General features: G+C 43.2%; 1 protein-coding gene across 1 annotated transcript in view; it reads left to right on the top strand.

The window, feature by feature from the left end:
* The first annotated feature begins 13824 nt into the window (after positions 1-13824).
* Positions 13825-27684, top strand: part of Slc44a5 (solute carrier family 44 member 5) — a 67003-nt gene continuing 53143 nt past the window's right edge. Inside the window, exons 1-3 of the mRNA XM_052178817.1 lie at positions 13825-13845; positions 15953-16026; positions 20118-20224. Of these exons, the coding sequence (XP_052034777.1) occupies positions 13825-13845; positions 15953-16026; positions 20118-20224 (202 nt within the window). The remainder of the gene's footprint in view (positions 13846-15952; positions 16027-20117; positions 20225-27684) is intronic.

Below are 27684 nucleotides of genomic sequence, written 5' to 3'. Positions count from 1 at the left end.
CTCTAACGTTTATTACAGACTCTATCATTTTATTTATCGATCTTCCCACACGAGGTTGGGTCCTTGAGCCTTCCTTTCTGTCTAGCTCTCAGGGTATTCACCCCAACTGCACAGGTGCAGAACTGTAGCCGCCCGCGGCCACATGCGAACCGGAATACCTGGAAGAGAATTCTGGGGGTAACGGGAAGGGGGCGAAAGAGAAATGAGTCAAGAGGACAGTTGTCCATAGAGACTGACTTTACTATTATTTAGCCAATATATATAGTCTTTGGAAAACCACCCTGCCCCCCAAATGGCCACGAATTCCTTGGATCTTCTTCTCAGCGGGTTGCCTGCTTCCAGTCAAGCAGGTTTCTGCTGGTCTCCAGGTGAAACTGCCCTGAGGCAGCCTTGGTAGTTAAGGAGCCAGTGCGGAGCCCCAACTCATTGGGAGAACAAAAGATTGGCTGATTTTTGTGTGGTTCGAGGTAGCTGTTCTATCTGATAAGAACCCTAGCCAGCCAGACCTCTGTGCTTGATTCTGTTCCGTAGGGAGTTCATACACTTCCCTTTGCTGGAGCTGGGTTCCTTTTGCCACCTGTTAAAACCATACATATAATCAATACGCGAGCCCACCTCCTCTCCTCACTCCAGCCTCTCCTCTGCTCTGGCTCCAGGCTCCTTCCTTACCTGTGCTGCTTGGCTTTGCCTGTGCTGTAAAATGTTCTTTTTTTGCCTAAGAATTTCATGAATTCATTGTTTCTAATGGCTGAATAGTACTCCATTGTGTAGATATACCACATTTTTTGCATCCACTCTTCTGTTGAGGGATACCTGGGTTCTTTCCAGTATCTGGCAATTATAAATAGGGCTGCTATGAACATAGTAGAACATGTATCCTTATTACATGGTGGGGAGTCTTCTGGGTATATGCCCAGGAGTGGTATAGCAGGATCTTCTGGAAGTGAGGATCTTCTGGAAATTCTTAGGCAAATGGATGGAGCTAGAGAACATCATACTCAGTGAGGTAACCCAGACTCAAAAGGTGAATCATGGTATGCACTCACTAATAAGTGGATATTAACCTAGAAAACTGGAATACCCAAAACATAATCCACACATCAAATGAGGTACAAGAAGAAAGGAGGAGTGGCCCCTGGTTCTGGAAAGACTCAGTGAAACAGTATTCAGCAAAACCAGAACGGGGAAGTGGGAAGGGGTGGATGGGAGGACAGGGGAAGAGAAGGGGGCTTACGGGACTTTCGGGGAGTGGGGGGGCTAGAAAAGGGGAAATCATTTGAAATGTAAATAAATTATATCGAATAAAAAAAATTAAAAAAATGTTCTTTTTTACGATAATCTTTTTATCTTTGTGTGCTTTTGTAAAATAGAGAAATTGCAGCATGTAAGAGCTAGGATTACGTTTTTCACACTTTTCCTTTCCCTTGATCATTTAGGCACACATCACTTCTGTCTTGTTCTATGTACATAAACACATGTACATACATGCACACACACACACACACACACACACACAACTTCTCACCAGAGTAGCAAACAGCAGATGTATTCTAAACCGCCATAGAAAACCACCTGCTATGTGTTTTTGATGAGGCCCTGAGGATGGACGGGCCCCACCTGGGGGATGCTCAGAAAACTCAAGCCCTGCACAGACAGACTGCAAAATGTCAGGAGAAACTAGAAACCAGACCTTGTGTCTTTGGTGGCAATGTGTTTGGGTTGTTTTGTTGTCGTTTTGCTTTTTTTTTTTTTTTTTTTTTTTTAATGAGAATCAGGGCCATTCTTAGACAAAATTAAGTATAAAGTGTCTTACTGACTTCCAGAGTTATTTCCAAGTGTTTAATGCTGAAATAACGAAGACTGGTAGAGTTGGTGATATGTTTTGTATCTAATGATCAAAGACTATGAGGATTTCAATATGCAGCCTGTGATGGTTGCAACGGTATATATTTATGAGGAATTTATTTACATTTCAAATTCCATTCCCTTGAACATGAGCATCAAGGACTATATATATATATATATATATATATATATATATATATATATATATAATAGAATTTAAAATCTAAAATTATTTTCATCTCTAAGTTCCAAGAACTTGCTACTTTTCTGTTACTGGCACCAGGTCTAGACTGTGCTTTGCTGGGTAATGAGCAGAAGTTTGTCTTACTTTGAATTCTATAAGAATACAAAATATTCAGTTTCCCTAGATTTATCTTATAAAATGCATAAGTACTTCATAATAGAGAAAAATGTCACATCCTTTGCATAATCCATTTGAGTGAACTTAAAATTGTTAGAAAAAACATTTTGGTATAATTTGTGCGTGTAGTGTATGCATGTGTGTGCTGGGGTGCACACGTTTGTACATGTTTGTGTGGATGCCAGATGTGGATGCCAGATGTTGATGCCAGATGTCTTTCTTAGTCATCCTGTATGTTATTTTTTGAGACAGGATGTCTCACTAATCCTGGAGCTCTCTGCTTTAGCTAGGCCACTGTCCAGGGAGCTCCTGGGGTTTTCCTGTTCCCAGTTCCCCAGTGCAGAGATTGTTGATATGACATCCGGCTGACTTCATAGGTGCTGGGGATTCAAACTCCGGTCCCTGTGCTGGTGTGGCAGATACTTTAGACACTAAGCCATTGATCGACTTTCTGTAATGATACTTACGCTCTCTCTCTGTGCTTCGTGGGATATGCAGTGATTTCTTTTTCTCAGCGTCCATTCCAGCCTCCCTCCCCTCACACTCGTGATGTTAGAGGCAGAAAGGCCAAGGCTTCATTCTTCTAACCGCTCTCTGCAGCAACAGCCATGGTGCAGCGTTCTGACCGGGACTAAAGGAGGCCGCCAGGGACTTTCAAAGTCTCACTCAAGAGAATCAGGTGTCCTGCGTGCAGCCAACTTCTGACGGAGAGCTGACAGCATAGGAACAAAGCTGTGTGTGCAAGCTAAGGAAGAGGTTCCAGAAAAGGGCAAGTCTCCAGTTCCCAAAGGATAACACACCCCAGCTCAGGATCTAACCACAGGGCATATTTCTACAAACAAATTCTGTGGAACTTAAGACATACTTTTTAGTTTTAATTTTTTTCTTTCATAGTCACATATTCTTGGTGAATGACCACAAACTCCTCATTTGAATATATTACACAGAAAGTATTGTTAGAAATCTAAAACTCAATAAATATTTTAAAATTACTTAATTTTGGGAGATGACAACATGGTTCAGCCGGCGCTTGTCACCAAGCAAGATGCCAGGAGTTTACTCTTGGAACTCAGGAGTGTATGTGTGTGTGTGTGCCTGTTTTTACTTTCTTGATCTGTGAATGTATTGGCAGCAGAATGCTAACCCCAGAAAGCTTTTTGTTTTTTGATTTCTTATTAGCTTATTGTCTATTTAATTTAATTTCAAATTATATCCATGTGTATATGTGTTTGTGTGTGTGCATGCATGTGTGTGTGAGTGGGTGTGTATCTGTGTGCATTAATGTGATAGTAGGCACCTGTGTGTGTGCATGTTGTGTATGTATGTTGTATATGCATGGTAGTGCAGGCATGCATGGAGGTGGGGTAAATCAGCTCCTTCGAGTTGCCCTCTGACCTCCACCTGTGTGCACGCACATACACATACACAAGACAATGTTAATTTTTAAATTTAGTTTTTGTTAAAATACTCATAGAGTTTCAAAATCAGTCTCTCTCTGTCAAGTGCATGCTTTCTCTCTCACAGTAATGGTCCCATTACCAGGAAGACAGGTATTTATTGTCACATCAGCTCGTAGGTTGTATTGGTCATGTTTTGTTGCTATGACAAAAACAAATCAAGAAAGTAAGGATTGATTCTGACTCGTGGTTTGAGGACATAGCCGTCATGACAGGGAAAGCATGTTTGAGGGAGCATGAGGTGACGGGACCTGCTAGATCACCACCCGTCAGTAATCAGAGGCAATGGATGCTGGTGCCCAGCTGACTTCCTCTTTTCCCTCTTATCAGCCTGGGAATCCACCTGTCTTAGGGCTCCTGTTGCCGCCATGAAACGCCATGCTCAAGAGCAAGTTGGAGAGGAAAGGGTTGATTTGACTTACACTCCCGTATCATAGCCAGTCACTGAAGTCAAGACGGGAACTCAAACAGGACAGGCACCTGGAGTCAGGAGCTGGAGTCGGGAGGCCATGGGGGTGGGGATGCTGGTTGTTTCACAATGGCTTGGTAAGCCTGCTTTCTTACAGAATCCAGGACCATCAGCCCAGGGACAGAACCAACCATCCACATGGGCCAGGCCTTTCCTCCTCAATGACTAAGAAAATGCCCTGCAGCTGACTCTTATGAAAGGTGTTTTCAAGTATTTATTTATAGCCCAAATACTGTCCTCCCTCCTGATCCCTCCCTTCCAGAGTCCCTCCTCAATCCCCTTCTCCTCTGAGAGCGCCTCCCCCACATTCCCCATCCTGGCACTTCAGATCTCTGCCAGATTAAGCACATTCTCTCCCACTGACGCCAGACAATGAATGGAACTAGAAAATATCACCCTTAGTGAGGTAACACAGACCCCAAAGGACATGTGTGGTATGTACTCACTGACAAGTGTATATTAGCCATACCATGCAGAACACCCATAATACACTCCACAGACCCGGAGACAATAAATGAGAAGGCCCAAGCAAGAATGCTTGAATCACACTTAGATGTGGAAACAAAATAGTCATAGGAGTCAGAGGGAGGGAGAAAAGTGTGTGGGAGAGGGGGTGGGGAGGAGAATGGGGTTGTCAGGGTCAGGTGTGGGGAGAGACAGGGGAGAGACCCAGAGAGCCAGGAGAATGGTTGGAAATCTGCAGTTGGAGGCATTTTCATAGTTGAAGTTCCCTCCTTTCCTTTCAGATAACTCTAGTTTGTGTCAAGTTGACATAAAGCTAGCCAGCACAATTGACCCCTTGTCAGCTTGGTACAGGGACACGTAACTGTTCAGTCACAACCTTTCCTTTCTTGTTTATCCCCAAGATCATACGCTAATAACGCATAATATAAAATATTTTGCAAACTCCCACCGTCAACACATTCAACACTTTAAAAGCTGATCTCTTTTAAGATTTTTAAAAATTCCAAAGTCTTTTTTAAACCTAAATATTTTAAAATTCAGTCTCTCAGCTGTGGGCTTCAGTTAAAGAGGAAACTTCCAGGGCACAGTCACAGATCAAAACAGCTGGATCCAGTGTCTGGGATCCACTTGCAATCTTCTGGGTTCTTCTAAAGAGCTTGGGTCACTTCTCCAGCTCTGCCCTCTGTAGCACACAGCTTGCCCTCAAGGCTCCAGCTGGTTCCACTCCCTGGGATGCTGTTCTCGGTGGTCAACCCATGGTACTGGCATCTCGAAAATGCTGGGGTCTTCTGTTGTAACTGGGCTGCTCTTTCATCAATAGCCTCTCCTAGGCTCTCTTCCTGGTGCCAAGCTCAACTTGTCTGCATGGCCCCTTTCTGCTTTCAAAGCCAGTATCACTTGGGTGGCTTCTACACAACCAAGTTTGGCTACTAGCTGAGGTACAGCTTGGTCACTCTGAAGCACAGCTTCTGTGTGCTGGATCTCAGGAAATACTTCCCATGAGATTTCACCTTGGGAGTGCTGGTCTCTTCTTACTCACCACTAGTTTCTCAGCTCCAGCTAACAAGCATCAATTATCCCAGTAAAACAAAGGTTTTCTTTTGTAGTTCTGGTCTCTTGTTCCTAACAACCAATTCTTCAGCCCCAGCTGATCAGTACCGTGGACTCTTCAGACAAATGACAAATTTCTTTCATTTCAAGCCTGGATCCCTCTTACATTGCTCAAGCCAGGTCTCCATTGTCCACACTGCTCTCAGCATTCTTATCTTTCGGGCTCCAACAAAACACCACGCAGACCTCTCAGTACCCAATGGCTCTTATAGCCCATTATACAAAGTCCTTCCACAATCTTCCTCAAACACAGTTCACAGCAGTTCCCAACTATCCTGGTACCAGGCTGTGTCTCAGTCAGTGAAACTATGACAACTCTTACAAAAAACAAACAAAACAATAACAATAACAATTACAATACAATACAACAACAACAGACGTTTAATTGGGGCTTGCTTATAGTTTCAGAAGTTTAGTCCATTCTTACCACAGTGGGAACCATGACATCGCTCAAGGCAGACATGGTGCCAGAGAATTAGCTGAGAGTTGTAGATCCTAATCCATAGGAAGCATGGGCTGGGCTTGATCGTTTGAAGCCTCAAAACTCTTCCCAAGGGACACATTTCCTCCAACAACGCCACACCACCTAATCCTTTCAAACAGTGCCACTCCCTCCCTAGTGACCAAACATTGAAATCTATGAGTCTATGCGGTTCTTTTCACTCAGGCCACCATACACCCCACAGACTGTCACCCATGGCAGAACGGGTCTTCCTTCTTCAGTTAAGTCTTCTGAAAACTCAGATCCTCCAAGGGTGTGTCTCCGAGGAAATTTCAATTGTAGAAAAGATTGCAATGAAGATGAAGAGATTGGCAAATAAGTATGGGAAAGGACTTCTTGTATGACTGCAGGCTCTACATAAATGATAAGAATCCCTCGTTTTAAGGGTTGGAATTCCCTGTTTGTGGATAATGTGAGAGCAAAGGGTTACAACATTTGATGCATTTTTTGAAGGTGCCTAGAATGTATTAGCATCTGGTGTCAGGAGGCGTGTGTGTGTGTGTGTGTGTGTGTGTATACGTGTGCGCACGTGTGCACGCGCGCGCACGTGCATGTGTGTGTGTGTGTGTATACGTGTGCGCACGTGTGCACGCGTGGTCGGTAGGTAGGCTCTGAATGGCAATGGATCTTGACTCCAGAAGCTCACTGACACTTGCTGTATCACGTCAATCCATTCACTCTCTTGGTGAAACGAGCAGCCTTCCACTTGCGAGTGGGTTTCCCAGCAACCCCAGAGCCCAGTGCTTGACAGTTCTGCTGCAATGATGTCACCCGCCTTCATTGTTCTCCTCTGGAAATGGAATTATTGCTCCAACAAACTTGTAAACAAACTTTTATGATGCAGAAACTGTGTTTCCTACTTGTGTGGTTTTAAAGTACCATTGTCTTAGCTTGCAAAACTTGTAAACTTGTATACATAAACTTGTGAACTCAGAAAAGATCCAACACATTCAAGGGGGTTTAAGCTACTGATAGCAGGGTGGTGAAATGACTCTGTGACTGCCACCAAGTCTAACACCCTGAGTTCAATCCCCAGGCCCACATGGTAGAAGGAAGGAGCTGACTCCAGCTACTTTCCTCTGACCTCCATTTGTTATTTCCCTGCTTTGCCCCTCTAAAAACATTTAAACTAATTTAAAAGATAATTAGATTTCTAATGATCAAAGTTCAAATTTTCAATGACAATGACTTAGTAGTTCTCAATCCCATCCGGGACCAAGTCCCTAATGGCTTTATACCTAGCTAGCTGAGTGGCATTTGCATGAAACTGAGGAATCATATGCACTCATATTAATATCTGAGGTTATTTCTATTTCTAAGGGTCACAAAATCAATACAAAAATTTGTATATTGAAATTGTTTTTATTTTGACAGTAGAAGGAAAATCCATTTACAATGTAGGAGGTACAGAAAGATAAAGTAAAAATCTCTCTCTCTCTCTCTCTCTCTCTCTCTCTCTCTCTCTCTCTCTCTCTCTCTCTCTCTCTGTCTCTCTCTCTCTCTACTTCAATTGCCTTCTGAGATAGCCACTAACTCCATGCCTGGTGTACTCTCTATAAAAATAACTTAAAAGTGTTCTTCATCTAATGGACGCTTAATTATAAATACAAACAGGTTTTACAGGTGAAGTGGATTCATTGCTAAGCTAATGTTCAAAACTAAATTTTACTCTCAATTTGAAAGCACTGTGATGTCTACTGGGGTTTCTGGGGTCCGTCTCCTAGTGACTGCGGTGTGGTAGCTCGTTCTGGAGTGAGGATGCTCAGACTGCTTGTGCTTTTGTTCTCCTCCTTGGTGTGTTTGTGTGGTGTGAACCTACTCCAAATATTTTGGCATTTTTTTCTATTTTGTGTCTGTATTGTGTGTGTGTGTGTGGTGTATGTGGTGTGTGTGTGTGGTGTATGTGGTGTGTGTGTATTATGTGATAAGTGTGTGAGGTATGTGTGCAGTGTGTATATGTCTGTGTGGTGTGTTATATGTGTGTGGTGTATGTGATGTGTGTGTGGTGTATGTGTGGTATATGTGATGTGTGTGTGTGTGTGTGTGTGGTGTATGTGGTGTGTGTGTATTATGTGATAAGTGTGTGAGGTATGTGTGCAGTGTGTATATGTGTGTGTGGTGTGGTATATGTGTGTGGTGTATGTGATGTGTGTGTGGTGTATGTGTGGTATATGTGATGTGTGTGTGGTGTATGTGGTAAGTGTGTGTGTGATGAATGTTTGAGATATGTGTGGTGTATGTGGTGTGTGTGTATGTGTGTGTGTGATGAATGTGTGAGGTATGTGTAGTATATGTGGTGTGTGTGTGTGGTATGTATGTGATATAGGTGTGTATGATGTATGTGTGCATTGTGTATATGTTTGTGTGGTATGTGTGTATATGTGTGTATGTGATGTGTGTGAGTTGGGTGTAAAGTATGTATATATGTGTGTGGTATGTGTGTATATGGCTTACACACCTGGGTTATAACCAGAATGTGGTGGTGGGATGTTGCAGGAAATATTAAAAAAGAACCTGCCAACTCTCTGAGCTCCTGCCTGCTTCTCTCAACCCGCCAACTCAGCCTGCGACAACTCTGTCTTGCCACTGCTGCATCTGCTGCCGGCTCTGTCCCACATTCCAATAACCAAATAGATCAGCCATCCTCGCGGTTTGATAACACAATACACAGTAACCCCGTAGAAATCAAGACTCTTAAAGCTTAATTAACCAATCAGATTTATATATCAATAAAATCACAATTTACAAGATGCCGATAGAATAATTTCATAGCCAGTTGATAATGATAAAAGCTTTATCCCAATATATCTAACTTTGTGAAGTGAAATCATACACTGTCAGCAGCCATCTTGGTTTCTCTTCCTCTCTCCGACTCCCTCTCTCTCCATCTGCAATTTTCAACTCCCCCCTTTCCCATCCAATCACAGGCCTCCTCTGTACTGATGTAATTGGGCAGGGTAAATCCTGTGGCAGTGGGCGTGGCCTGCTCTATCACCCGCCTCTTCATTCTCTTGAGGCTCTCTCAGCTCTCCTGGAGCTGGGCTGCTGGGCAGGCTCTTCCTGCCTGTGACCCCACAGTACTGACTGATGGTTGTGCATGTTCAGCCACACTGGGCTTTCTGCACAGGTGCTTGGGATTTGAACGTTGACTCGTGCAGCAGGGTCCATCTCCACAGCTCCAGTATTAGCGTTTTAAACGGATAGCGATTCTCTGTAGAGCAGGCATTGATGACTTTGGAGAAAGGCCTGGCTGTCTGAGACCTGGCTGTCTTGTGCCTCTGCTGTGTTGCCCTTTGGTCTGTGGGGCCAGGTGTAAGATGGGCAACACCTAGGATCTGCCTTGCACCTTGGTTTCCTCTTTGTTTGTTCAGACATACACTGCCTCCATATACAGTACCACCGTGAACTCCAGGCTGACCTCAAACTTGTGAAAATGCTTCTGCCTCTGCCTCCAGACTGCTGGGATCGCAGGTGTCTGCCACCATGTCCAATCTGGCTTTCACCATAACAGCACTTTCCAAAGTGATTCCCACCTACCGACAAATCCTAGAATATTGCACAACATTTATAAACATGATGAATCATCCATGAAGACCAACTTTATCTAATCCTACTCCATTTTAAACAAAAGACATATTTATAGAAGCATCACTTAAACCCTGTGTAAAAAGAAATAGGCTTTATTTCCCTTGACAAATAGAAAATATAAATCATGCCCAGCTAAAGCTGTTTTCGCAAGATAGCAGAAACTCAAACGCAAGGAAAATGGACTAGAAGATTAATTGCAGAGAATACAGAAGGTTTTAAGACACAATTATTCAAAACCAACTAAGACAGATGCAACACTAAGCAATCTTATCTGACCTAAAAGCCTGAATGACATTGTCTGTGTTATCCCATAGTTCCGTGGAGGTGGGCTGATTGTTGAATTTTCAACCACAGTTTCCAAGTTCATATAAATATTAACCCTGTAAAATAAGTACTCTTTCTCAGTGGGGGTGCTAGTACTCCAATGTAGGCAAATGGTACCTTTGATGCAAAGTTTTAAGAGATCTAGAAAGTTAGAGTTACCCTTAAATATCCCAAAACACAGATTGATGTAATAGCCCTTCCCAACTAAGTTCCTGATTTTAACAAGTGAAATTCTTCCAAATATCCTAGAACTTTTTAGTGCAATTTAAAGAATGTGTTTCTAGACCTTTTCACATGTGTATGTAATGCACTCTGACCAGTCCCATCCCTCCCCCCTTCCTTCCTTCTCTGTGCATGTGACCAGGAGTTGGGAGCTGTCCATTGGAGCTTAGTAGTCTCAGCAGGTGCATAAAGGAAGACCATGAGTCTCCTACCCAAGCTTCTATCAGTAGCTAGCAGTGCAGTGGTAAAGGGAGCACCTCTGCCTCCCATGACTGATTATTAATAAAACAGTCCTGTGTGGATTCAATGTATGAAAACTCAGGATATCTATACTTATCACACATACACATGTGTATGTTCACACCTATAGATCCATACATACACGTGTGCACACATACACAGGGACAGATGCATGTGCACACACATATGCACATTCAGAGACACGTAGTGGGAACCAGCCTACTGTAGTGAATGCAATGAGCATTTAGGTAGTGTTTCTAGTAGGCAGAAAGCAGCAGATACAGACTAGTTCTTCGCATGCAAGCCCTAGAGCCTACTCCCCTCACAAAACCACCAGAGTTTCTACTAATCATGTAAAGTGGAGAAACAGAGGTCAAGTACTTGTAACTTGCTTTATCAGTTCCTTTATCTGCTACAGAAGTGACTTCAGGAAGGAGAGGTTTAGTGGCTCACAGAGGGCGCAGCCCATCATGATAGGATGGTGATGGAGCTGCAGTGGCTAGGTCCAAGGCAGCAGGAGGCCTGTTTATTATGCCCCCACCAGGAAACAAAGGTGAGTTTACCTTCAGGGATGACCCTAAGCCTCCCACTTCTGCCAGCTAGGCCATAGTCCCAGAGGCTCCGCAACCTCAGTGTTCAGTCATAGGAACTGGTGGAGAGTGTTTTGCATTCAAACCACCACACTTGCCTAGAATGCCACCTTAAAAGGCTTAACACATTTTGCCCTATGAATAACTTATTTGTTATTGGCTAGGGCAATGTGTGCCATTTCTACCACGTTCTACAGTTGGTAACTCAGATCTTAGCCAGGTTTAGAGGAAGATTCTCGAGTGCACTGTCTTCTGTTAAAGTCTCTGAGAAGTGAAACATGTATTCTGTTTGCTGTAGGAGGTGTGTGTGTGTGCGCGCACATACACACATGTGTACATGAATACATGTATGTGTGCATATGTGTACATGTGTGTACATGTATATGCACATGTATGTGCATGTGTGATGTATGCATGTGAAAATGAGTATATGTGTATATATGAGTGTGGATGTGTATATATGTGTAGGCTCATGTGTATATATGTGTACACATGTTTATGTCTGTGTATAGTGCACATGTGTATGTGTATGCACTCAAGAATACACAAGTGCTCTTGTGTGTTTGGGTGTACCTGCATGTGGAAATAAGAGGACGACCTTAGTTACTACTCCTGTGCCATCCACCTTGAATTTTGAGACAGGATCTCTCATTGGCTTGGAACTTGCTGGTTGGCGAATGAGCCCCAGTGATCTGCCTGCCTCTGTCTCCTCAGCACTGAGATTAAGCCCAGGCTAGTATGTCTAGTCCTCCAGAACATCGAATTGGGGCCACATGTTTTTATCATCTGATACCCCAGCCCTGGAGCTGAGCTTGGTGTTGAGAGCACATAGGTGGGGTGAGAGAAGAGTCAGTAGTATCATTCTGTCCCAGCAGAGCCACAGCACGGTGCCACTCCCAGCTGGTTGTTTATGCTACTGTGCTGGAGACAGGAGCTTTCAGTGGCTGGAGTCACCGACTGTGGACAGCTCCTAAGCGGACTCATTAGGCAATGACAGGGGATCTGTCAAAGAGTAATAATAAGTCCGCGAGCTTCCGTTCTCACTCTAATGGTTCTTATTAACAACCTTTCGGGATGGCCGGTATTGGAATTCCGTCTACCACAAAGGAAGAAACCTAGAAAATTAATCAGTTTCTGGATGAGCATGGAAAGCTGTCTCCAGAGAGGAAGCTGAGTGACGGTCATTGGGAATAAAAGCTAGCTTGCCGCGGAGACACACACACTGGCTTAGCGGATAGAGCTCTGTTGCTCCCGTGGAACTGCTTTGTTCTTAGTGACTTGACTTTACTGGTGGCTGTGTAAACAAGACCAAAACAATTAAATCCCTAAACAGCTCAGCCACTGTGCAGGGCGGGAAGAGAAGGGAAGTCTGAGCTTGGACGTTCAGCAGAGGCAGCGGTGACTGCCGACCAGTTCAGCGTGACTCTGTCCGTGGTGTGTGTGCATGGCTCGTCAGGCCTTGTGCTGAATGCTCTTTCAGAGCTGTCCATGTCTGGGGTCAGAGATCAACCAGCCTTTTATATAATGGCTCACGAAATAAATGTTTTTGATTTTGCAGGCTGGGTGATTTTCTCATGTAACTACCAAATTCAGCCATCACAGAACAAAATTGGCCACTGACCGTGCACATGCGAACGAATATTTGTTTTTTGAAAAATTCTTACTTATGGACACTAAAATTTGAATTCTGAATTTTTTTTACGTCACAAAACATGCTTACTGTGATTTTGTTTTTGAGGGGTTTTGTTTGTTTGTTAGGCAAGATTTTTCTACATTTGTATGTAGCCCAGGCTAGCCTCAGACTCACCCACCTCCTGCTTCTGATCATCCCCAGAGCTGTGGTTCACAGGTGTGCACCTCCATGCCAGGCTCTATCTGGGTTTTTGAAAACTACTTAAAAATGGAATACCCAGGAGAAGGCAGAGGATCAAGACTCTGAGGCCAGCCTGGTCTACACAGCAAATTCCCAGCCAAGTAGGACCCTTTCTCAAAACAAATGAAGAAAGTAAAAGTCACACATAGACAAGGGAACACTAGCTTTGCTGGTGGCTGGCAGCACCCCTCCCCCACCACCCTGGTCTACATCACAGTCAGGAGAGTGTGGACGTGGGGAGACGTACAGGGCATTGCTGGAGTCCGCAGATCTGAGAGGCATCTCGTCTGATGAATCCTTCATCTTGTTTAAAAAGTGTTTCATCAAAGGTTGCACTTCCAGCTGCTTAAAGGTTTTACTCAGTGGGTTAGAGACCCCAACTTGGACGTCTTGAGAACCAAGGGGACATTCTTGGTGGGATCTGCAGCCTCACGTGGACACGCGAACTCTGATGTGCCAGAGGGCGCGTGTGATTACCCAGGAGGGAAGCCCAGTGTGCTGTGAGCAGAAAGCTCTGGCCGTGATGGACAGATGGACAGACTGAACTGTATGCACAGGAAGCACACTGAGAAGGAGCTAGGGAAAATGGCCCCGGAAAAGGGAGTATGGGGCTCTAAGAAGGACTGGACTCAGGTTAACGTGAAACTGTGACATTCTGAAAGCCGGTCGTAAGGGAAATGGTGTGAGAGAAACTGATGTCGTCACGTCCTCGTGCTTCATGGCTGCAGAATGACTTGGGTGAGGCAGAGACTGCTGGCAGGAGCCCGGTAAGGAGGCCATGCGACAGTCTGAGGAGAAGGTGAGAGAACATAACGTACTCCAAACAACAAGGCCAGAAAGTGGAAGGTGGATTAAAGTCAGACCATGGAGGGGGAGCCTAGAGGACTTGCCAACTGGATGTAAAACATGCTTAGAAAATGGGAAGTCAAAGGAAAATCCCAATATATCCAGAGTAAGTGACCGTGCATATACCATATCCATGGTTTAGCGATACAAGGGGAGGAGACATTTCTATGTGCGTATATAACTGGGAGCCAGCTCTTACAATGTTTGGCAATTAAATACCAGGGAGCAAAGCACTTTTATAATTTAACTCGAACGTACTCTTGTGTTATGGATCCTCAATCTGAATTGTGGTTTTGGACGCTTTTTGGTAAACAGACGTGAGCAGCCTTGTTTTGGAAAATGAGATTTTGATTGGAGAAAAGTAATGAGGAGAGTGGGGCCATTTGTCCATTAATATTCATTCCCCCTGGGGAGAATATGAAGAAGGAGGCAGAAATAAATAAATAAGTAATAGTTGGCAATTATGGCAGATAATTATAATTACCTGAAAGTGGATGCATGAACATACACACACAGACACACAAGCACACACAGCACACAGAAACAGAAATACACAAATATACAAGCACACACATAAACACAGATATACTCAAAGAAGCACACACACCTATGCTAAAAGGTCAGTATATCCGATGCCTCTCAATTAAAATATTTTGCCTTAAACATTCTCTTCTACACCTTTTAATCCTATCAAACTGGGTAGTTTTTTTTTCTTTCAAATACATCCCCATGTGTAGCTAAGACTGCCTCAAGATTATATGTCTCCTGCCTCATCTTCCCGGGTGCTAGGATTACAGGCCTTACCACAGCTACAGGCTTAGACTTTTTGTTTAGTTTTTTTTTTTTGTTTGTTTGGTTTCTTTTGGCTTAACAGTTGAGTCATAAATAAGTTTTAAATGAATATCCAGTAATGTTGCTCACTTTAATGATGTAACACTAACTTTTAAGCCATTGAAGGCAGAACACAATATTACAGTAGAAATTTGAAAACCTTCAACATCATGGCTGAAGAGCTGGCTCAGTGGTTAAAAACAGTCTGCTCTTCCAGAAGTCTGAGGTTCTAGTCTTAGCATCCACACATCAGCTCACGGCCATTTATAGCTCCAGTTTTAGGGGATCTAATGCCCTCTTCTGGCCTTCATGAGCACCGGGCACACAAATGGTACACAGGCATACACATAGGTAAAACACCAATATACATAAAATAAAAGTCAAAATAATGAAAAGAGAAAACTTTGGAAGTTTTGGTTCCATAACCCTGTTCCTCAGAGAAAGTTAATGTAGTCAGTCCCCTTTACATAATAACCACACCAGTAGGACACATGTGGGAAACACGTGAAGTAAGGACTAAGTGTTTTAGACTGTGAGTTGGGAAAGCTTGAAAAAGAAAATCATATGACCAAACTATTTAAATAACATGTTTTAAAGAGTCAAGAAGACCAGTCTTTGGGTGACTTGCTTGTAGTATAAAAAAGCGAACCCATGTTTGAAAGCCAAATCAGAGGGGGGGGGGGAACTTGCCAATTGAATGCAAGAGATGCTGAGAAAATGTGAAACTCCCCAGCACCCACATAAAAGCTGATGGCTCTATTACCTCACCTGCAATTTCAGCCTCCAATGTGAAGGAGACGGGATCCTGGCTAGCCTGCAAGGGACTATTCAAATCAGAGGGCTCTGTGTTTGAATAAGGGCCTCAGTAAACTAGAGGGGATGGATTAAGGACATTTCCCAGTATCAACACTGTTCCCACACATGCAGGCACACACACATGCACACAAGCATGAAAAGAAAAAAATCTACTTGATGTCGGAGTATGATAATCTCTAAAAATATTTCACAAAAGAGCCAAGAGAGAACAAATCCTCAGAGCTCTGAGGGAGCTCTTGTCACGATACTCCCCCACTCAAGTCTTTGGTTGTCCAAATGCACCTGTCCTGCCCTTCAGGATTGCTGGCTCCAGGAGGCTTCTTACACTTACTATCTCTCTTTCCCTCCATTTCCGTGCCATGAACAAGTCACTTGGGATGCCTTTTAATTCTTCATTCCTTTTTTGTCTTCAGGAGGTGTACGGACGTTCTGTGCTGTACGATCTTCTTACTGTTTATTACGGGCTACGCTCTGTTAGGACTCTTGGGTGAGTAACCCCGGGTATAGACAATATTTTCCATTTGTTAATGGATTAAGCAAGTTGGTAGCTCATTTTCAACAGAAGTGATTTTCTTTGTTATTGACTGTTATCTTCTTTGGACCTGTTTGGTGGTAGACACAGGATAAGATCAACTCAGACCAGAGTAGCCAAATGCAAGCCCAGGTTAAGTAGGTAAGATAACAACAAAGAAGAAAGGAATTTCTACTTTTTCATTCTCTTAAAGAGCTGATTATATCTGTGCTGTTGCCTGCTGTAATAACTAGGAGAGAAGATTGCTGGGGCAATCTACAAACTTGTTTATTCATAAACTAGCCAAGGTAAGGGATTATGAATTTCACTGGGAAAATCATCATTTCGTTGAACTCTAGTCTCTGCTCTCCAAGGAAGAGGCTCTGTTGTTGTTGTTGTTGTTGTTGTTGTTGTTGTTGTTAGGTTCGAGATTTTTCTAGAATGCAAAAATAAAGAAGACAAGCACATAAAGATATCTTAAGGAAAACAGGCTAGAAAGAAAACAAAAAACATCACGTATTTTTCCTTTAAAATGTTTTACAGTTGTAGTCAGTGTACTAGACTGTTCACCAAGAGGTATAAATTCTGCCTTCTAGATATTGACTTACAAAAATTTGATTTGTTGCTGTTCCAGATATTAGCGACAATAATTATGAAGAGGCTTGTACTGTGCCACGGAATACTATAAAACATTTTGATCCTCATTTCTATCCTCTAGTAAGAGAAGTAAGTGTCCTAAAGATGGCAATAAGACGTAACTCCCAAAAGTTAATCTCTACATCAACATACAAACTATTCGGAATCAGAGAATTCAAAATTCATAACAGGAAAATAGGGAGAAGAGAAGCTTAAGAGCAATTAACTCAAAAGCAAACAATATGCATTTATACAGCTTGCAAAACGTCCTGCTTGTTCTTAAGCATTGCAGCTTTGGAACATGTAAGCATTCGTGCAGATTGAGCACAGCCTGTAGGTTGAATACTGTAAAGTATTTTCATACACAAGCCTGCCTAAGTTCAGGACACACTTTTCTATCCTTCTTGGCTATTTTTACTTATTGTCATCAAATTGAAATGTTGCATAAGAGGGGGAGGGTTCGAAGCCAGGCAGGTCTAGGTTCTTACAGAGTTCTTTGGGGCAGAGACAACTATTGAACTGATTCACTCATTGAGAAGGGCAGAAACACTCCTGATTTCCAAGGCCAGTTGTGAGGGACGAACCACAATGTCTGCACGCATCAGCAGTCCTGGTGAGAGTCCTAGAGAGTGCACAAATAATTTAGTTGTTCTAAATTGCAATCAATTTGTTTTAAATGTGATTTACAGTGCTGTCTCTATTACAACCCATAATTTTGGTTACTAAAGTGTAGTAGTGTACACAGGAACTCCCCCAAAGGCACTTGTAAGGAGAAGAAACTTTCATGCAAGGCCTAACTCCACAGTAGGTTGAGTCTCCTCAACCATAGGGAACTCCAAAGCTACCTATGTTCCTGGCAGGTTCAGCAGAAAAGCAAGACAAGAATTCTACCATTTTGGTCAAGATCTGCAGATTCAATTTGTAAATAGTTTAATTCCTATAGGAAGTTGAAGAATAAATGTTCCTCAACCAAACTCAATGTTCAACATTAAATTAATTCATCATTTGTTGCAAATTAATCCTGATGCCACTGCTAGTATCAAATGAGTCAAGAAATTCACTAAATATCCACATACTTACTTTATGCCTTAACTATAACTGTCTTTGTTGGTTTGATTTCAAAACAAAAATTTAAACCCTGCTATATTTAATGCTGGGCTGGAAGAAGATTGAAGGAACACACTTGGCCAGGGTGACTAGAAGTGTCAAGAATGGCCTTAAGACAAGAGAGTGAATGGTTCCCTTGAGCAGTTTACTTCAGTGGTGACGTTGGCAGCACGGTGGTGCTGGCCTTCTCTGTTAGATCATGGTCCTCACAGATTATCTTTTGTCCATAATCTTTTCACGAGCTTTAGCATGTTCATCGGTTACCTTCTGGTGCTGTAATAAAACATCACAGTCAAGGCAGCTCATGGGAGATTTATTGTGGCTTATGGTTGCGGCGGTAAGGTAGTCCAGGGTAGAAGTGAGGCTTGGTGGCAGGAAGTGGAGAGCTCACCTCTCAGCAGGAGTCTAAGCAGAGAGAAAACTGGCAGAGACCTGAGGTTTAAACTCTCAAAGCCCTCCCACAGGGACTGGCTTCTTCCCAGGACCTTCTTCCATCATACCATGGAAGAGACATTTCTATTTCTCACATAAAAAAAAAAAATAGTGGGGAAGACCCTGAGCTTTGTGCTTTGTGTGACGTGGCCAGCAGGGATAATGCTTGCACGTGAGAAAGGCACTTAGCATTCTGCAGACAGAAAGAACCTCCTTTGCTGGAGTGGATGTAGAGGCATCTGGGTAGCCGGAATCCAATCCGCAGTCACATGACATTTATGATAATAGTCCTCTTCTCCTTCACTGGGGAGATTGCTGTTTAATTATTGCAGTAACTAGTAAAAAAAAATAGGAATTTTTGTTATGCAACTTGGTCTCTGTAAACCTTGGCCTAACATTATACATATAAAAATATCACAATTTTAACATTCATCAAAGTTCCATTTTGCTTTTCCAGTTGAGTGGGTTGGTCCCTTACTGAAGAACCTCGACTGGGAGCCCAAAGTCTGTCTTTGTTTTTGATGTTTTCCTGGAGTATTATTAGCTGAGTATTATTAGCCGAGAAGATAGGGGCATTCCTGCAGGCAAACCTGGAATTCTGTGGTCCTACTGTGAGAAACCCAAAAAGTACCGGAAAAAGCTTCTGAGATAGGGCGAAGGGTCCGGGACAACGATCTAAGCTGAGTATTCATGATTAATATCCTCTGTTGGAAATCTCTGTCTGAGAAACCCCGGTTGGAAGCCAAGCATTTCTTCAGATTTCCAGCTCCTCAGATTATGAGCAAAACGCAAGCACATTAAGTCAGCATGCCTGAAGGAAAACAGCCAAGAACCAGACAGCCTAGGAGCAGCACCTAGGAGCCTCGCCTTGTTTCGTCTCTTGGCGAAGAAGTCTTGGGGTACTTGTGTTGTTTTGGCCAGGAGATCTATCTGAGTAGGTGTGTGATCTATCTTATGGTGAAATCTCAGGGAGTTTGAAGGATTATCCCTTATATTGCTCAGAACAAATTGGTGTTTTGTTAATCCTGAGATTCGCCAGAAAAAAAAAAATCCACCATTTGGGGCCATATTTAAAGCAATCTTTATTAAATATTAAATACTGACCAAGAGATGGACTTTGGTCAAGACCATTCCTGAGGATTACCCAGCTGAATGGCCCAGAGGCATGTGTTGCAAGGCTTTACAAAGACAAACCAATAAGCCACCATATTTTCCCATGAACCTTTGTTATTTTTCCAAGAACTACAACTCCCAGCATTCCAGGAAGTTTCCTGGTTCTTAGGCAGGTGGGGCATACAGATTAATTCTGGGATTTACTCTTTTCCCATCATAGGGAGAAATTCCCTGTCCCTAAGTGAGGTCACTCACTTTCGTAATGTTTTCAAAAACAAAGTGAGTTCTAGGATGATTTTTTGATTTTGTCTGTATAGAAAAGCAAAGGACTGTTTCTATCCAAATAAACACTTCAAAACTTACTCATTTTGTTTTTAGATGTATTAATGTAATATTGTAGGTGTTTGGGATATACAACATAGAGGGTTTTTAACCTAGAGGTTGAACCCAGGGCTCCACACATAACAAGAAGCATTCTTCCAACTGAGCTATATTCCCAGCCCCGACAGGCATTTTGCTATTAACATTATCTGTATAATTACTATCATAATTAATCTGATTAACATTCATCTCTTGACATAATTACCTTTTGTGTGTATGGGGGGTGAAAGCGCTTATGATGTGCTCTTGGAGAAATTTTGACGCATGCAGTGCACACCTCATGCTCTATCTGAGTCTGTACTGTGACTTAACAGCTTGCACTTGCTCCTGGTTGCTCCAAGCTCCTGTTACATTTGTTATGCAAGTTTATAAAAAGTCAGACTCTTCTTGTTCTCAAGATTGATACTAGGCTCTCCCAGGGAGATGGTGCAGGGATTTGATCCAGAGATGAAGGCTGCTGTCTGCAGAGGTTCCTCTGCCCCTGTCATGCTCCCCTTGCATAATGGTGCTCTCTCCTCCTCTGCCTCCCCTTCTCCCTCTTCCTCTCCTCTCTCCTCCTTTCCCTCCCCATCCCTTCCTCCCTCTCTCTCTCCTCCTCTCCCTCCCCTCTCCCTCTCCTCTCTCCTCCTCTCTCTCCCCATCTCTCCCTCCCTCTTCCTCTCCTCTCTCCTTTCCCTCCCCATCCCTTCCTCCCTCTCCCTCTCCTCCTCTCCCTCCCCTCTCCCTCTCCCTCTCCTCTCTCCTCCTCTCCCTCCCCTCTCCCTCTCCTCTCACCTCCTCTCTCTCCCCATCTCTCCCTCCCTCTCTCCCTCCCCTCTCCTTCCCCTCTCCCTCTCTCACTCATAATAAAGCTCCCCTTGAGGCTTTGAAGGGAAGCCCCTCCCTCTCCTTCCTTTAAGGCTCCCTCACCTTTAGCCCTCCCCCACTGCACTGTTTCTCTCTGGTGCTCTCCATCCCACCTCAGGCTTTGCAGCTTCTCATTCAGATAAACCTCACACCTGAAGGGAATCACATAACTGAATGATGTGCCCATCCTGGGCCAGCTGTTGCTGTCATCTCCTGTTTTATTTAAAATTTATCTCTTGATCTATGTCTTCCCCCTTGCGCCATACACTCCTGGGTTTCTTCCCACTGTTCAGCTCTGTGCATGTGACTGTTGTTCTTGGCAGAGTTCACATATTAGTGATATCAACTGATAATTGGTTGCCATTTTTGTGCCTGGGCGTCGTCACTTAGCCTAAGGCGTCCGAATTCACCTTTGTTGCCACAAACAGTAGGGCTTCCTTCTTTTAATGATGTTTTGGGAGTATATACAGCACACTTATGTACTCACTTCCCTTAGCTGGTTCATGTGACAGACGATTAGATTGTCTCTGTGACTAACACTGCAACCTCAGACCACAGACACCTCTTTATTTGATCTCAGATGTGTCCCCAGAAGGGGCATTGATGGTCATTTTGATTTCAGTATTTTGAACAACCTATTTTTCATGATAATTGAGCTAATTTACATTCCCACCTACAAGGCACAAGGGCCTCTCACCCCACCTGCTTCTCAACACTTGTGACCACCAGGCATCCCGTGGTGGTTCTCTTAGGAGAAGCCATACTGAAATGTTCCCTGTTAGAGAGAACTGGCCACATGGGCTACGCCTTGCTTTTTGTTTACTTTGAAACCAGAGTGGACCTACCCGTTAAGTCACAGGCAAGAAACACTGTTTTACAAAAAGTAAAATAATTTCTTCAATTAAGCAGATTTTTAAAAATTCATTTCCATTACTTTGAGGATGGTTGTACCATATTTTTATTAACGAAAACTGTGTTGTGCTCTAACAGAATGACAGAGGCCAGTGTCAAATGTCCTGTTGTCTTCATGAATCTGGATGCATTTACAAACTAAGCCACACGCTCACGCTTCTGTTTCGGAAGTCTTCAGTCTGAAAAGGACATGTTTGGTCTCTGACTGAGATTTGGGCTTGTCTTTAGCACTGGAGGATTTTAACTTTTTGTTGGGTTTTACTGTGCACATCTGTCCTTGCAAGATTTCTTGAAGTGTTGTTAGCCTAAGAGGGACTGACTTGCACTCAAGGACAGGGCCCTAAATCCAGCCCTGGGTAAGAGGCCACCTGTGAGGTAATAAACATCTTCTCTCCCAGGCACTGGGGACAGGCTGCTTCCCCAGTGCTTCTATGGCAGCTCTGTCACCAGCACAGAACTTCAGATCCAGCTCATGTGTCCTGTTATCTGCTCCACTGCATTTGTAAATTGCTTGTGTTAAAAAGCCATAAGCGTGATCTGTCAGGCCTGTTCCTAACATGTTAAAACGACTAAGATGTACCTTTAAGGGGCGCACACTAATGATGTGAGAGCCAACCTCCTCACCCAGCGAGTCCCTAAGACCTGAGCTGCCACTAACAGCAGTAGCTGTTAATTTTTAAGTGTCAGTGTGAATAGTCAGGTCTGATCACTTTCTCCTTGGCAGAGGGCTTTGCGATGGCTGCTTCTCCACTCAGCTAAGAGCACAACAGGTTCGTGCTTTGGAAACATCTGAAAGAGAGAGGGTGCAAGATAGTAGCCCACACTCTCCAGGACAGTCAGGGCTGTACATTTCCTTGAGATGAGCGATGAGATCATTTGCCCAAATAAGACCTTATCAGTCCTCTGTGAGCTACCTCAACAGAGTGTACAAGCGTCCAGTTTCTCCTCCTCCCTCCTCTCTCTCTCCCTCTCTCTCTCTCTCTCTCACACACACACACACACACACACACACACACACACACACACACCATATAAGTAAGCATCAGATTCAGGTAAAGTGTTTCTTTAGAGTTATTTCTAGGAGCTGGAAAGATGGCTCCATCTATTCAAATCTTGTTGTGTAAGCATCCAATCCATCCCCATGAGTCACTTAAAAAACTGGGTGTGGCCGTGCCCACCGGAGGTACCAGCTCTGGGGAAGCAGGGGGCGATGGATCTGTAAAGCTCACTGGACAGTCAACCCAGCAGAATTGGGTTCTAACTCTTCTCAGAATCACCTTTATTTTCCTCCCAATTTCTAGTCCATTTAAAAAGAAGAAAAAAAAACTCCACATCCAGTTTGTGTTTTCTAACTACTCAAGGGTATAAGGCCATCCTGGAGCATAGTGACATACCACAGGCCACACCCTTAAAGAAAGCTCCTCCTCATCCTTCAGCAGACATTAACTGTGTATTGAATTTTTAGAAAAAAAACATTTATTTTATTAGTGACCATTATTGCTGGATTGTGAAAGGGACATGTTATAAAGTGTTTGTGTTGGATACCGTAGACTTCTAGGTGACTCATTAGCTAGGTCAATGATGTAGCAATACTAATCATCACCTTGTACCAGGAGCCCACATTTGTGAAGATGTCTTCTCGACCAGATCTGACAGTGCATGACATGTGTAATCTCCAATTCTTCATCTTTGAGAATGTCTTCAAACAAACAGCTAGAAACTAGTGAATGTATTTCAGCAAATTAATAATGTATTCTATTTAAGTATCACTACATATGTAACCAGTATAAAAACATTGAGGTTTATTCTCTGAACTATACTATGTTTAAAATATGTATTGGTGAGGATATGGCTTGGTTGCTATAATGTTTGCCTAGCAGTCACAAAATCCCGGGTTCAATTCCCTATACTACATAAACTAGGCACAATAGTACACACCCATGACTGCAGCACAGTAGTACACACCCATGACTGCAGCACAGTAGTACACACCCATGACTGCAGCACTCTGGGGTAGGAGTGGAGAGACAAGCATTTAGAATCATCCCTGACTACATCTCTATTCCAACCTGGCTTACACAAGCCCCTGTCTCAAAATACAAAACTTCCGCAAGACATGTATTTTTGCATTCATAGCCTAAGTTTGTTCTAATAATCCATGTAGTTCTTAGTGGCCATGTGACTTCTACAGCAGATGCCCTGACCTTCTGCACAGTGTCACACTCATGGCGCCTGCTGTCGCCTGTTTGCCTTTCCTTCTCTCTCTGGCAGCTGAGAGCACAAAGTCTCCATGCTCAAACACTCACCATCTTTGTCCTGGCTTCCTCACCAGAGCTGACTGGGGAAGGTAGAAGTTGCTCAATAAACATGGCTGAAGCTCAGTGCCAGAAGGTGGAGAAAGGAAGTCCTTCTGGGATACCTTTATCTTTATGTCCTTCCCCTGCCTCTGAATGGACAGATCCAGCCCCTCCCTCTCCCTCCTGACCCCTCTGCAAGAACCAAATGACCAAAGCTTGCAGATTGCTGGTGTCATCTCCTTTCATTCATGACAGATCTCAAATTGTGCTGGTGTCATTTCTGATGTTCACAGTATGACTTAGCCTTCTTTGTCATTGTAACCAATACCTTCAAGAGTTTAAAAACAAGAAAAATGTGTGTTGGCTCATGGATTTAGTCAGTGGTCAGCTGGCTTCATTGCTATGCCTGAGGTGAGGCTGAATACCGAGGTGTGAACACTGGGTGCTTCTCTCAGTGTGGACAGGAAGCAGGGAGAAGAGAAGAGGTCAGGGACCAGGTATAGCTCACCAAGGAACACTTCCCCACAGTGACCTATTTCCTTCAGGTAGGCCTTCCTGCCTAAAGTTCCTGCCACCTTTTGACAATGACAAATTATCATCAAATGACAGAGCTATCATCAATGGGTCATCCCACTAACTTCGGAGTCCTCCAAAGCAATCACCTTCCTGGGTCCTCAATTCTGAGCATTCTGCTTTAGGGTCACTGTAGCAGCTGGAGGGGACACTTCATTCCCAACTACAGTTCTTACCATTAACAAGCTCTGCTGTGGTTAGTGATAATTGCTGGCTTTGAACAATTTAAAATCAGCCGAGAAGAGTGTCTCAGTGGGGGACTGTCTAGACAGGTTGGCCTGTGTCTGGGAGGTTGTTTGGATCCCCTCAACAGGTATAGAAAGAACCAGCCTTAAAGTGGGCAGCACCATGACCCACTCAGGGGGTCATGAACTCTGATGTAGTAATTGAGCTGAGCGCAGGGCAGGGCAGGCTCACTTCTCTCAGCCATTGACTATGGATACAATGTGATTAGCTGGTCTAAGTTCCTGCCTTGACTTCTCTGCAGTGATACCATGGCACATGAGCTAAAATAAATCTTTCTCCCCTGAGCTGTTTTTTTGTCATGGTCTTCTTATCACAGCAACAGAATGAAACTAAAGCAAGCTTATTCTTAATGTATTCTTAGCAGGAGTCTTCATTATTTAATGTATTTAATATTTCTCATTAAGAAATTATCTTTTAATATTTAACATTTTTAAAATCTTTTATTATGGAAGTATTTTTTTATTTATTGTATCTGTTTTAGCTTCTTTGCCACTATAGTCTGCTGGATAAGACCAGAGGACTCATGAAGCAACAACCGCTTATATCAGTTAAAAGATGTATAATTTTGAAAAATAGACTATGTGTAAAATAGGTCAAAAGGATGCCAACTTCTCAGAGTTACTGTGAGATGCATGAGTCACATGAGGACCAGGTAGAGTAGAGACTCCTTGATCCACTGCAAGCAGGTAATACAATCTATTTTAGGTATACACACAGATAAATGTATACATATATAGACATTTATATGCATATCTATATACCTATATCTGTATCTATACCTGTTCCTATATCTATATCATCTGTATATCTCACACGTGGGAGTTGCCCACGCCCAACTCCATGTCCAAATCATAGTCATTTTCAAACTGTCTCAGGTCTCACTTCTTCCCTCTGTAAACCTGGTTCTCTCCTTTCCATTCCCCTTGAGAACTCTTCCATGCGTTCATCCCAGACATGTCTTCTGACCCACATCATACAGTGGTTACTTAGTTAAGTCTTTACTTAGGAGATAGATGATATAAAAGGGAGAAGTTGTCACAGCAGCTGCTACTGATGGAGCCCGGCCTCCTCTCAACCCCTCTGCTGTGTTTACAGTTACAAGAGCAAGTGTACAATGAGGTCCCCAGATGCTCCCAGATACCACATCTGCCTGTCATAGTGTCCTGTTTACTGGTGTCTCCTTTATTGTCCCTAGTTGTTCCTGGGTTAAGCACCATTGTACCTGTGGAAGCTTCTAGAATTTGGTTTCAGATTTTGATTTCTGAGACTGGGTTTTGGGGGTTCAGTAGTTTCCCACCTCCATAATTGTCCCTTAGTCTCAATATTCTATGCATTCTGATACATTGTGTCTGTGTTTTAGTAGTTAATTAGAAAGGCAGAATTAAAAAATAAATAATTCAATCTGGGTTATAGATAATAAGAAATAGATACATAAATATGGGAGACACTCTGCAGGCCCCACTCCTTACTGGGGAGCTTTTGGGGAAGGGAGAATCATTCCTTTTTCAGGGTATGTCCATGTTCCAGTGAATGGCTCCAAACCCTGCACACATGAGCAATACTACTGCATTTCAAATGAAGACAAAGGGAGGGGTGGGGGAGGGGAGGGGGAGGGGGAGTTGGTGATACAGGCCAGTTGAGGAGGATATGATCACATTGCATTGTGTATATGTATGAAATCCTCGAGAGTAAGGAAAAATTACATAAAAAGGAATTGGATGCCTAATTCTCGGTTAATAATTATTTGGAAAAAAGGGAAAATGTTTTAAGATAAAGCTAAAAGAAGCACATTAAGACAAAGAGTTGAAAAAAGAGACAAAGTTGGATAAAATTGGATCTCTCTCTCTCTCTCTCTCTCTCTCTCTCTCGCTTAGCCAATGTGTGATAAACTGAGGCACGAAACAGTGTAATGAGGGTCTGAGTGAGCACTGAGCACCCCGATGTCATTTATGCAGTTACTTACAGTTCACTTTCTTTATTCTGGAGAATAAGGACAGGAAGACATGGTGGCAGAGGGCTACCCAGATCTCACAAGACGGAATTCAAGATGTCGGCCTCTGTGACATTAGAGTGAGGTAGACAAAGGAGGCCTCCTGGTGCTTAACACTGGACAGAAAAGCTTGGGCTGATGAGAAAGATATGGAGCAAAAGACCCTCTTCCTCAAGATCATCCTCTTTCAGAAAATTGATTATTATTATTATTTTTTGCCATCTCTGGTCACACCAGCCACATGTATAAGGGTGCTTGAATTATAAGGCAAACTGTCAGATCCGATAAGTGTGCGTTAGGAGATGACTGAGCAACATTACCAGAAGCAGAGGACAAAGGTGCGTCTTCATCTGCAAGCTGCGCTTTTAAAGACTGCGTTGTTGAAACTTGAGAAGGTGGAAAAATTCAGTTACAACAAACAAGCATTAGCTAACTTAGTGGTAGATATTACTTTCTATAGGTTTGTAGTCTAGCTTCAGAGAGTTTATAATCCTCATTAAAACAAACGAAACAGGCGACAAGGTTGTGTGAAGGCCCAGCATGTCCACGGAGAATACCACCGAGTCCTTATGGTACTGAGGTCAGGGGTATATCGTGTTTGTATTATGCTCTGTTTGTGATTGTCGGACAAACACTTGGTGATCTTTCTGTGGGTTGCCTCTGCTGTGTCCTTGATTGCCTTTTGAATGTCCTAGGAAATCAGAGATGCCGCTGCATTTTGCAGTGTTTTTCCGCTTCTGTATTCCGCTCCCCAAAAGCATTACCTCATTCTGCTTGGAGTAAATCTATCAGCGCTGGTATGAAGTCATTTCTGCTTGAGCTTTAGAAAAGGCGTCTTCTTTTCCAAGTGAGCTTTTGTCTGCGCCCCTCCCCCTCCTTTTAATAACTGTCATTTTCTCTGTGCCTTACCTCATGTTTTGGCTGCGGCCCAGATGAATCTGGAGGGGAGAAAAGCAGGCTTTCAGAGCAATTCGCGCACATATCATTTTTCTTTTCATTAAGAAATTACTCTTTGAAGAAAATCAATAATGTTCTATGACTGAGGGGGAAGAGGTGAGCATTGCCCTGGCAATCCTAATCTCTCAAATTAGACTGCCTTCA

This window comes from Apodemus sylvaticus, chromosome 4, assembly GCF_947179515.1.
Source record: "Apodemus sylvaticus chromosome 4, mApoSyl1.1, whole genome shotgun sequence".
NCBI lineage: Eukaryota > Metazoa > Chordata > Mammalia > Rodentia > Muridae > Apodemus > Apodemus sylvaticus.
Note: the sequence above shows the minus strand (reverse complement) of the source record. Positions and strands in the feature narration are given on the sequence as shown.